Raw genomic sequence first — 10,354 nt, 5'->3', positions numbered from 1 at the left:
TTAAAATGGCAATTTCTCGCGAGATTCACAAATTATCGCAAGATTTATGAAAAAACATAAATACTGTGATTTAAACGTGATATGTACGTTTTAAATGGCTATTTATCGCAAAAAAAATCATGTATTTTTATTTTAAATAATTTTTATTAGTATTTTCTTATAAAAAATATTATATATATATATATATATATATTTAATTAATTTTTTTATTGCCGAGATTTTGCTGAAAAAATGCAAGATTTATGGATTTTTTTCAATTTCTCGTCAGTTTTTGAAAAACGAGAAATTGCCGATAAAAATGTTTGTCACTATGGTTGCAACATTTTATTGTCTTGTTTCCTTCACATTTCACCCAACAAAAGATATCCATATCCACTGATATCACTAATATCCGGTGGGCACCTACCAAGCTGGGCCTAGAAAAGATGTTCGCCCTTGGCCCAGCTGTCAATGGGTCGGGGTTTGATCCGGCCCCGACCTGTACCAAACTCTATAGGGTCAGGGTTTGGTGATAAATACTAAGACATGGTTAGAGTATGGGTCGGACCTGAAGGGTCCAATTAATATATGGAGCCGGGTACGGTTTGTGAAATTATATATCAGATGCAGGCCCGACCTGAGGTTCCGATTAAGATCCACAATTTTCAATGTAAAAATGATAAAATTAAAATATTATTTTGCCGGGTATGATCCGGGTCTGGTTCATGTAATCCTTATAGGATCCAGGTATGGTTCCTCTTATAGTGGGTCTGATTAGACCCAGATCCAGACCTGGTAGCATCATCTCCAATCAAGTTTGGGTTTGGTTCTACTTGGATCCAATACAAACCTGACCCATTGATGGGTTGCCCATGTGACGAACAACTCATTTCAGCATAGTGAGCAGAGCATGAACAATGGGTCTTCGATTTCGTTCAATTCCTGTAGGCTTGTTAGAACCTATATGTGTATAAAAGATGTTCACTTCACACCAACGTGGTTGGATATGGGGATGCAAACAGATTCGGTCTGGAACAGCTAAATACGTAAAGAGTCAGATCCGGATACAGAACAACCAAAACTTGCAAAGCTTCCGTCATGGATCCAACCCAGTGTGCGGCTCTTTTGGCTTGTTCTCTTGCTCGGCTCGGCTCAGCTCAGCTTGCCATGTGCTCAAGCTAACCTTGACCCTAAATGAGTCGTGCTTGAATGGCCGGGATTGTCATGAGCTCAAGCTGGACTGACCTTAAACAAGTTGAGCTCGAACGGCTTAAGCTCGCTAGTTTGGCTCGTTTAGCATCTTGGCTTGTAAGCCTATTTTATGAGCCCAAACGAGCATTTAGGGAGCTTATTTATGAGCTGATTGTCCTATGTGGCTCTCTCCAATAGTGGTCGAAACTACCTTTAAATGTCCAAGAATCTGTTTTTGTAGATATAAATCCAAATCCAAATCCAAATAGGGACCCAAATAAGATTAGGCTGTATGGTTCAATTCAGACCTGAAACATATGAGGTAATATTGGATCTAGTAAAGGAAGACTGAAATTAAGGTTTTCACATGTAAAAGATGTAAAATGATCAAATTAGATTCGAATTGGAGCATATATCCAGTTTAAGCACTTTATCCAAATCTGATCTGGACCCAAATAGGTAAATCTGAATCTAAACCTAATATACTTTTAGGTTGGAACAAACATCAAAATGCATAAAATGTAAATTCACTTCTCTTGTTGTTGCAAAGCAGCTTGAACTGATTCACACTTTGATCTTCAACTCACAAGTGATGTAGGATTGAGTTTCTCAAAAGCACCCTATACTACATTCAAGTGGAAGAAGATGAGAAAACCCCAAAATTGTGAGAGAGAAAGAGAAAAGAGAGAGAGAGAGAGAGGAGAGAGCGAAGACTCTCGAATGCTTCTCCTCTTCCTTTTGGAAGTCTTACCCGTTTAAGGGTTAGGTTTGCATTGTAAGGACCTCTGAACAGAACTCCAGAAAGAAGGGGCGGAAGACAAACAATCAGAATGACTCTCTAAGGAAGAGGAATAAGAACGAATACATGGAACAATCCTAAGTGGACTAGAGATAGAACATTCGCCAACTTTGAGCAGTCTCAGTCATAGGTCATGGATTTGTTGCTACAGGACTGTATACTCAAGCTACTCAAAGTGTCTAACCCACCACAGATAAAAGGGAACAATCCAGCTAAGTACTGATGATATCATAGAGTTATGGGGCACGACAATGAGGATTGCTTCATCCTAAAGCATAGTATCCAGGACAACATAAACAGTGGATAATTGCTTCTGAATTGAGGAATAGCCAAAGACCAACAACAACGATCATACCATAACAGTTCAAGCATATGAAGCGAATGAAAACTTGTTTTCAGAAAATAGTACAGGATAAGGGTCATCAAACAACACAATGATCTGCATTCCACAAGCCTTCATCTACAGTAATTGTTCATGTTCGATGACTCTGGTACCCCAAGTTCATTATTAAAGCAGGATAAGGGTCCAAGAAAGAGGAATTCCATGTGAAAATAAAAAAATCAATCAAATAAATGTGATGTATCTGAATCCACCAGTCAACAATCACACCAAAGTTCCTCTCATGAAGTCCATTACAAAAAAGGATAGCCTCCCTGTACCATTTTTATTCTCCAAAAGTTCTAAGGTCATTCCAGCTATACTAAGGAGGAGAACCCAAGGTCTCAGACACAAAGGGCTCAAGCTAAAAGCTAAAAGAGAAAAGCTCATGTGGGTCTCGAAAGACCACTTCCAAAAATAAGATAAATAAAAAAACACAAGACAAACTCTCTTCCTATGAGGACTTAGCCTGAGATAGAAAAAGCTTCAAGGCAACCTAAACTCTTTCGTCTCTCCGTCTGAAAATGGTCATTAAGCTTAGAATAAGACTCCAACAAAATAGGGCAAAACAATAATGGTCTGAAAGTGGAAGGTACTAGTAGGGGATCCAAAGATTCAAATGACAGGACAAGAGTTTTTTCTTCTTCTGAAATTAGTACAAAGAGAAGTGGCTCTTTCCTAAGAGATGAGGAGCATACAATAGAATCAACCAATGTTTCAAAACAAACCTTAACTTGCTGGAGGTTGTATGTTTCTAATTTTTTACTTAAACATCTACTTTCTCCAGCAAGGATTTTTAGAACATGTGATTCACTTAGTCCTAAATTGGATGCATGTAACTAATGCAAAATAGCTTATTCGTAAGCCAAGACAAATTTAATGACCAAAGAAGCTAAAAGAAGGCTGTAAATATGAGGGTCTGAGCCTGCAGATTCGAGGATCTGCGAACGACAGAGTCTGCAAATGAAAGGATCTACAGATGGCTAAACCTAGCCGGATGACACTATTTGGCAAAAAAAAGCCAAAAGTGTAGACATGAGGTTCTGTGGAATGGCCAAAGGTTTATCGGACGACACTGTCAACAGATGGTACTGTCTGGCAAAACCTACAGGCAAGTGTTGCTTGATGGCGGAAGCTGGACGATTAAAGGCCGACGAATGGCTAAACAAGTATTTTTGTAGATGCGTGGGTCTACAAACAGTGACCCGCGAACAATGTTGTCATTTGACAACCAATCCATAGCGGATGGCCAAACATGAATTTTTGCAGACACGTGAGTTTGCAAATAATGACTAATGGACGACGTTGTCACTAGACGGCCAATCCGTAGTGGATGAGGTTGTCACTTGACGACCAATCCGTTGCGAATGACCAAACGTGCAGACGACCAAACCTGGTGGAAGGCCAAATGTGATTTTTTAAAGGCACGTGAGTCTACAAATTGGGATTCGTGGACGGTGCTATCAGAGGCCGACACTGTCAGTGGACGACAAAACATGAAATTTTGCAGAAAGATGGTTCTATGAACGACAACCAGTGGATGGCACTGTCAGATGGCTAAAGTCCAGCGAACAACAAAACATGGATTGACGTCCAACAGAGACAGAAAACCGAAAAACAAAATTTTCAAGGTTTTCTCGAAATGCAATTCTAGGTACAAAAGGTTAAGAAAAATTACAACGTTCCATCATGGTCACCAAAAGTTGTTGATGAATAAATTTAAATGTGGGAGGATGAGACTTACTTGGATTTTTCTTTAAAATGTAGGGACACTGTTACAAGCTCAGACCGTCCTTCACCTTGCGGGGAGGTAAAGACGAAACAAGTTTCCTTAATCCTAGTAGCGAGAAGTGCTCTGTCATTGATTGAAATATGCAAAATAAAAGAATAATCATGTATAAGCACCTAACCTAAATAACAAATAGGATTGAAGTAAGCAGGTTAAGGATTTGAGAAAAGTACATTTTTCAAGCTCATAGGTTTGTTTGTCGTTTAAGTTTGTATTCATAGATAGGAGCATTCGTCAATGGCTTCTAGACAACATGTTGGCAGCGTTGAGTAGACGTATTTGCGCAGATCCTTCAGGTAGGTGTAGAATTTTTAGATTTTCCAGATCCTCTAAAACCTAGCTAGGAGTGACACCCTATTTATAAAGTTTAGGTACTCTCAATAAAATACTATTTTTTAATCTTATTTTGGCCACCTTTGGTGGGCTTTGTGTGTGAGCTCATTTGATCATTGTGTGTTCTTTTTGGTGCATTGGTGGAGCTCTTTTGAGTGTCCACTTTGATGATTTGGTGAACATCTTTGGAGGACTAGTTTTCTTACACAAACATGCAAATACTATGAGTAATTTATATGAGCATGCTATTTCATGGCCGCCAGTGTGTCTCTTGACATGCACAGGGCAATGGTCCTCATGGTTGGACAATTTGAGATTATAGGTACTCTTAATCGTGTAGATCTAAGCAAAAAAGGAAAAAAGAGGGACTTGTTAGCCCCTTGCCAAGGAGGGAGGGAGAGATTTCTAAACACGGGTGAAATATACCTCAGTTATCTTAAAGTGATAGGGCTTAGTTTCATTTTTTAAATTTCTAAAAACTTAGCCGCGTGTTTAGAGATCAGCGAAAGCTTGGGTGCCATTTTAAAATTTTGTAAAAAGATATTAAAGAAAAGGGAAAACAACCCTTGTCAAACTTTGTATATAGTTTTGTGAAAGTTTCTTTATGACGTATTTACTAATGTTTGTAGAGAAAATATAAATCTGCAAATCAGCTGCCATCCTGACATTTGATGTCAACATTTCATTTATCACGTCAATAAATTTCTTGTTCTTTATTGTTGTATTTTTTCATCATGAGTTGTGTAATAATAATAATAATAATAATAATAATAATAATAATAATAATAATAATAATAATAATAATAAATAAATTTTATTGTTATCATCATCATCTCACATGACCTTTTGATTGCCATTATGGATGTCTGCTAACTTAATCTATGATCCTATTTTTGGCGCACTTACTCTTGAATGCAACATGTAGGCAGAAATAGAGAAGGTTAAGAAAATAAGGGAGGAAAGAGCTATTGAAAAAGCACATGAGGAGGAAATGATTAGTTTCTTTTTGTTTTCTATTTTTTTTCGTTATGTCAAAGGATATTTAATCTTTATAAATATATAATAATTTCAAATTTATCTTAGATATTAGATCCATCTGTGGAAACTTGTGAACTAAGCAATTCTTTTGCAGGCTTTGTTGAATAGAGAACGTGCTATGGCAGAGTTCCAGGATTGGGAGAAGAAAGAGGAAGAGGTATATAATATAGTTATTGAAGATCCCCAAGGGAAAACAGACCCAAAATCCCTGTTCAACCCGAAGTTCTAAACCATTTATTGTCTCCTCCAAACTGGTTTATTATTATTATTATTATTTCCTTCTTTGAAAGAACTTGTCCACTTGATTCAAACTTCTGTTTCTATTCATGTTTCTTGTGTTGAGAAGGGTCATTCACATTTTATTTTGGCAGTTTGATCATTTTGATCAAAGCAAATTCCGGTCAGAGATTAGATTGCGAGAAGGGCGTATAAGACCTATTGACATTCTTTCAAAGTACCTGAATGACTCAAATGATATAGATATCGAGATTAATGAACCATACATGATCTTCATGGTAAAAACATCCCCCTGCTTGTAAATCTGAGCTTTTTATTTGTCTTTATACCTGTAATTTTAAGTTAGTTCAGAGATGCTGAATTCCATGGTTGTCTCTATAATACATGACTTTTAAAGGAAACAAGTTCACTTAGCATATGTTATCTTTTCCTTCCCGAGTTTATGCTTAGTGGTGCCATTGTGGTTTTCTATTTGTTAAAATTTTTTCAATTAATAATGTATTGCATACTCCCGTTACAGCCACTGGTTTGATATACTTTGTTAATCTTGTTATAGCTTTTAATTTGCTTCATCGATCTTACTACCCTTAATAAACTATGTTAATCGATGGAGCTGCCTAACTATTGTGGTTTACGCTGCAGGGGTTAACAGTAAAAGAAATGGAAGAGCTCCTTGATGATATTAAAATGTAGCTTGACCTAGACACAGCAACACCAACCCATGTTGAGTTTTGGTAGGTTTTTGCTCATTCTCCTCTATATTTATATTCTGCATGAAAATTACATTGCTGTCACTGGTTTTTGCTGTTACATAAGGTTGTTTTCTGGTGCTTCTTCTTCTCTTTGTGTTAGTTTCCTTTCAACCGTTACCCTCATATATTGATGCATGATGGTATTTGGGATTAGGAAAAAGTTTGGAAATGGTTTAGGAAAATTGGGTATGAGGTAATTTGGATATGGGCATTAGTTACGATTTGAGGGGATTTATGATAGATTGGATCTAATGGGTTTTGGGTATTATATAAGATAAGAGAAAGCTTACTTTGGGTTCAGCTTAATTGAGTTTGGTTATCAATGATTTGAATCCGGATATAGGAAGATTCACTTTGGATTGGATTTAACAAGCTTTGGTGTAAGTCCAAGTCGGGTTTATCTATGATTGGGTTAACATATTTTAAAATGGGTTTTAGGGGATTCAATAAAATAGATTTGGGTTTATTATGATACTTTGAATCCAAATCTTATTTAATTGGATATGGGTTGGTTAGTGCTGGACTACCAAGACGACCCTGATAAACCTAAGCTACCTACTTAATTTTTAGTAGCTGGTTGTATAGTAACTTGGTAACTAAGCGGTGTGTCAATAGGTCAGTTTTACCCTAACCCAACCTATACCAAACCCTATATGGTTCGGGTATGATGAGAAATAAGAAGATCCGATTAAGACCCGAGTGCAAACTCAAAAGTCCGATTAATACATAGATCCGAGTATAGTTTGTGAAATTTTATACCAGTCTCAGGCCTGATCCGAGTTCCAATTAAGACATGCAATTTTCAATGTAAAAATGATAAAAATATTATTTTATCATGTATGGCTCAGGTCTAGTTCATGTAGTTTTTATCGGGCCCGGGTATGATTTCTCTTATGGTGGATTCGATTAAGCCCGATTTCGGACCCGATACCATACCCAAAAATCAGGGCCACGTCTGGTTTCACCTGGGTCTGAATCAAACCTCTCCGCTTGACACCCCTATTGGTAACTATTACTATTTACCTAATTAATTATATGAGAAATAAAAAGATAATTAAATGAGTGCATTAATCTTTGATTTAATTTATTATTTTTGGTATTAAAAGAATTAATTTATTAACTTCATTTAAAAATAATACAAATAAGTTTGGGTCGGGCTGAACAGCTAAACATTGGCCCAATAGACTAACGAGCCGGATCATGAGCTACTCTTTAAACTCAAACCCCTTAAAAAACTGGGTCAAAACTCAGCTCATTAATCTTAGTTAAAACCTGATGAACCTAACTCTAAAGGGGCCCACCCCTGCCCCCAATCCATCGTGATGCCTTGTAACATTCAATGCAAAATAAATTTTGGAAAAAAACTTCTTCCTTACTATTAAAAGGAGACCTTACTTTTCATCCAAAAGTGTACTTTTTCTTGGACCTCTATGGATTTGACAAATGCCACAAACTCTGGATCCACCACAATCCATACAAAGATACTTGTTCTCATGGGAAAAAAACGCTAAGAACACAAAAAATATATATTTAAAAATTACTTTAAGAAGATTCAAATTTTATCAGATCCGAAATCTGAGTTATATTGTGTTTTGGACTCAAATTCTGTAGTTCGTTTCTATATACATGTATACTCTTTTGTATCTTGTTTCATAATATTAAACGCAAATTAAACGTCTATATATCGTTTGCCTTTTTTATGGTAAAAAACCCCGTGGGCTCCACATCCTAGGGCAACCAAGCACCCAGTTGATCTCTCAACTTTTTTATGGTCGAAAACCCAAAAAGAGAAGGCTTTGTCTGACCTTGATAAGGTTCCAGGGGCAGTTTCTGTCATTTACATAAACGAAAAGATTAGGTCAAACCATTGATTGAACTGTTGCCCGGCCACTGGCTGTCCCTTAACCATGGTTATCCGGAAGTAACCATGGTTAGTTTCTGGCTCTCTAGAGAGAGAGAGAGAGAGAGAGAGAGAGAGAGAGGACCACGGAAAAGGGTACCATGGATACCAACTAGAATCGAATCTATTTAATTAATTCCCCTCCCTGCCCTAACGGCCATCACCGTCTCCGGTCGTCTTGTGACGGTAGTCTTGAAAAAAAAAATCTTAACGGCATCCAACTCGGGTTTGAGAGGCGTGGAGCGTCGAGCGCCTTAACTCCTCTCCCCCGACGCCTCCTCCTTCTCTAGGGTTTTAGCGGATCCCTTGGCCAGAAAAGCCCCCTCATTTCCCCTTTCGCCCCCTCCGATCGGCCTCCCTACCTCTCTTCCTTCTCCCTTTGGTTTAGGGTTTCGCCTGTCCTCCTCTTCTTCTCTCTCGCTTTCCCTAGTTTTTCTTGCAGGTTTCTCACTGAAATCAGTTGCTGGAGTCAATGGCGGACGTTCTGCTCCGTTCCTTCTCGCACACGCTCGTCTTCGATTGCCTTCTCATCGCGGAGAGAGCGGCTTTGCTTTTCATTCTATCGGTAAAAATAGAACACAAAAATCTTCCTTTTCTTCGATTTTTCTGAGTTTTTTTGGCTTTTTGAGCTTAAGAAGTTTTGTTTTTCCTTCCTCTTCTGTTCAAAAATCTGCAGAAGATGGAGATCGGGAGAGAAATCGTGAGGTAATATTCAGAAACTCCTCTACTTCTCGTTTTTTCCTTTTGTTGATTCCCGGTTAGAGCTAGACAGGAGAAAAAATAGTTAAAAAAATTGCTTAATTTATTTTCCTGGTTTTTGTTTTCCGTCTATCGTTCTTTCTGGTTGTGTGACAGCGGGGGAGCAAACGCCGTTAGACTTGACGGAAAGGAGTACGGCGCCGTCAAGACGGAGGAGAACAAGGACGAAGGAGAGACGGACGATGACGAGGAGGACGACGACGGAAGTGGTGAGCAGGACGACGACGATGACGAGGAGGAGCACGGTGACGGTGACGACGACGTCGATACGAATGGAAACGCCGGAGAGGACAACGTCGATGCGAATGGCAACGCCGGAGACGACGACGACGAAGAAAAAGACGACGAAGAAGAAGACGACGACGGTGAGGAGGAGGAGGACGACGATGACGACGAAGAAGAGGAGGAGGAGGAGGAGGAGGAGGAGGAGGAGGAGGAGGGGGCACCGGAGCCACCGGCCAAGAGGAGGAAGTGACCGGCTTTTCCCGGTCGGTCGCCGGGTGAGGTCGACCGGCTGTAATCGTTTTATTTTTTCTTTTTTTTCTCTCGTTTTTTCTCCTTTTCGGGTCACGGCCGACGTGGAATTAGAAGCGGATAGAGATTTCAGTTTTTCGCCAAAATATCTCTTCTTGTGACAATAACCATTATACCCTTTACTCGATGCTTCGAGCTTTCTTTCTTTGCGTGGCATGTCTGGTAATTAATTTGGTTAAAAATATTAAAATCTCACCGGATAAGAGATTTTGTTAGGGTTCTATCAAGGTCAGACTTGGATCTAGTTCAGGATCTGGATCCATGGACCGATGATTATTAGGGTTGGCTTTGTTCTCTGCCAGACAAGGCTATTCGCTATTCCATCCAAGCGGTGCTGATGAATATGTTATGGAATATTCCCTGATTGGTCGAATTTGGCGTGACTCTAGCAATGATTGGCTGGATTCAGATCCGGAATCCGGGACCAAGAAGATCGGACTACATTATAAAATCTTTTTGAGGAAAAAAAAATGATTTTATAACTTAAAAGAATGTATCACACATTGTATCAGACTGCCGAATTTTGAAGTGTTATAAAACCATGGCTGTGTGTATTGTAATCGGATGACTTAAGCGCATCTTTCCGCTAAGAAAAAACTGTAGATCATATCTTGTAAGGTTTAACAATCAAATTTTGAAAAAAAAAAACACTTGTACAAACGAC

General features: G+C 38.6%; 1 protein-coding gene across 1 annotated transcript; it reads left to right on the top strand.

The window, feature by feature from the left end:
* Positions 1–8,621: 8,621 nt before the first annotated feature.
* LOC149841980 (uncharacterized) lies at positions 8,622–9,835 on the top strand. The gene is made up of 3 exons (XM_090001235.1): positions 8,622–8,962; positions 9,074–9,102; positions 9,253–9,835. Exons 1-3 carry the CDS (start codon positions 8,870–8,872, stop codon positions 9,629–9,631), a joined length of 501 nt encoding a protein of 166 aa, XP_089857361.1. The 5' UTR covers positions 8,622–8,869; the 3' UTR covers positions 9,632–9,835.
* The last annotated feature ends 519 nt before the right edge of the window (positions 9,836–10,354 follow it).

This window comes from Nuphar pumila, chromosome 3 (assembly GCF_984573655.1).
Source record: "Nuphar pumila chromosome 3, dmNupPumi1.hap1.1, whole genome shotgun sequence".
NCBI classification, from domain to species: Eukaryota; Viridiplantae; Streptophyta; class Magnoliopsida; order Nymphaeales; family Nymphaeaceae; genus Nuphar; species Nuphar pumila.
Note: the sequence above shows the minus strand (reverse complement) of the source record. Positions and strands in the feature narration are given on the sequence as shown.

Coding starts and splice junctions, on each gene's coding strand:
- LOC149841980 (XM_090001235.1), top strand. CDS start 8,870: ATGGCGGACGTTCTGCTCCGTTCCTTCTCGCACACGCTCGTCTTCGAT. Junction 8,963..9,073: donor CTTTGCTTTTCATTCTATCG/GTAAAAATAGAA, acceptor AAAAATCTGCAG/AAGATGGAGATCGGGAGAGA. Junction 9,103..9,252: donor ATCGGGAGAGAAATCGTGAG/GTAATATTCAGA, acceptor GTTGTGTGACAG/CGGGGGAGCAAACGCCGTTA.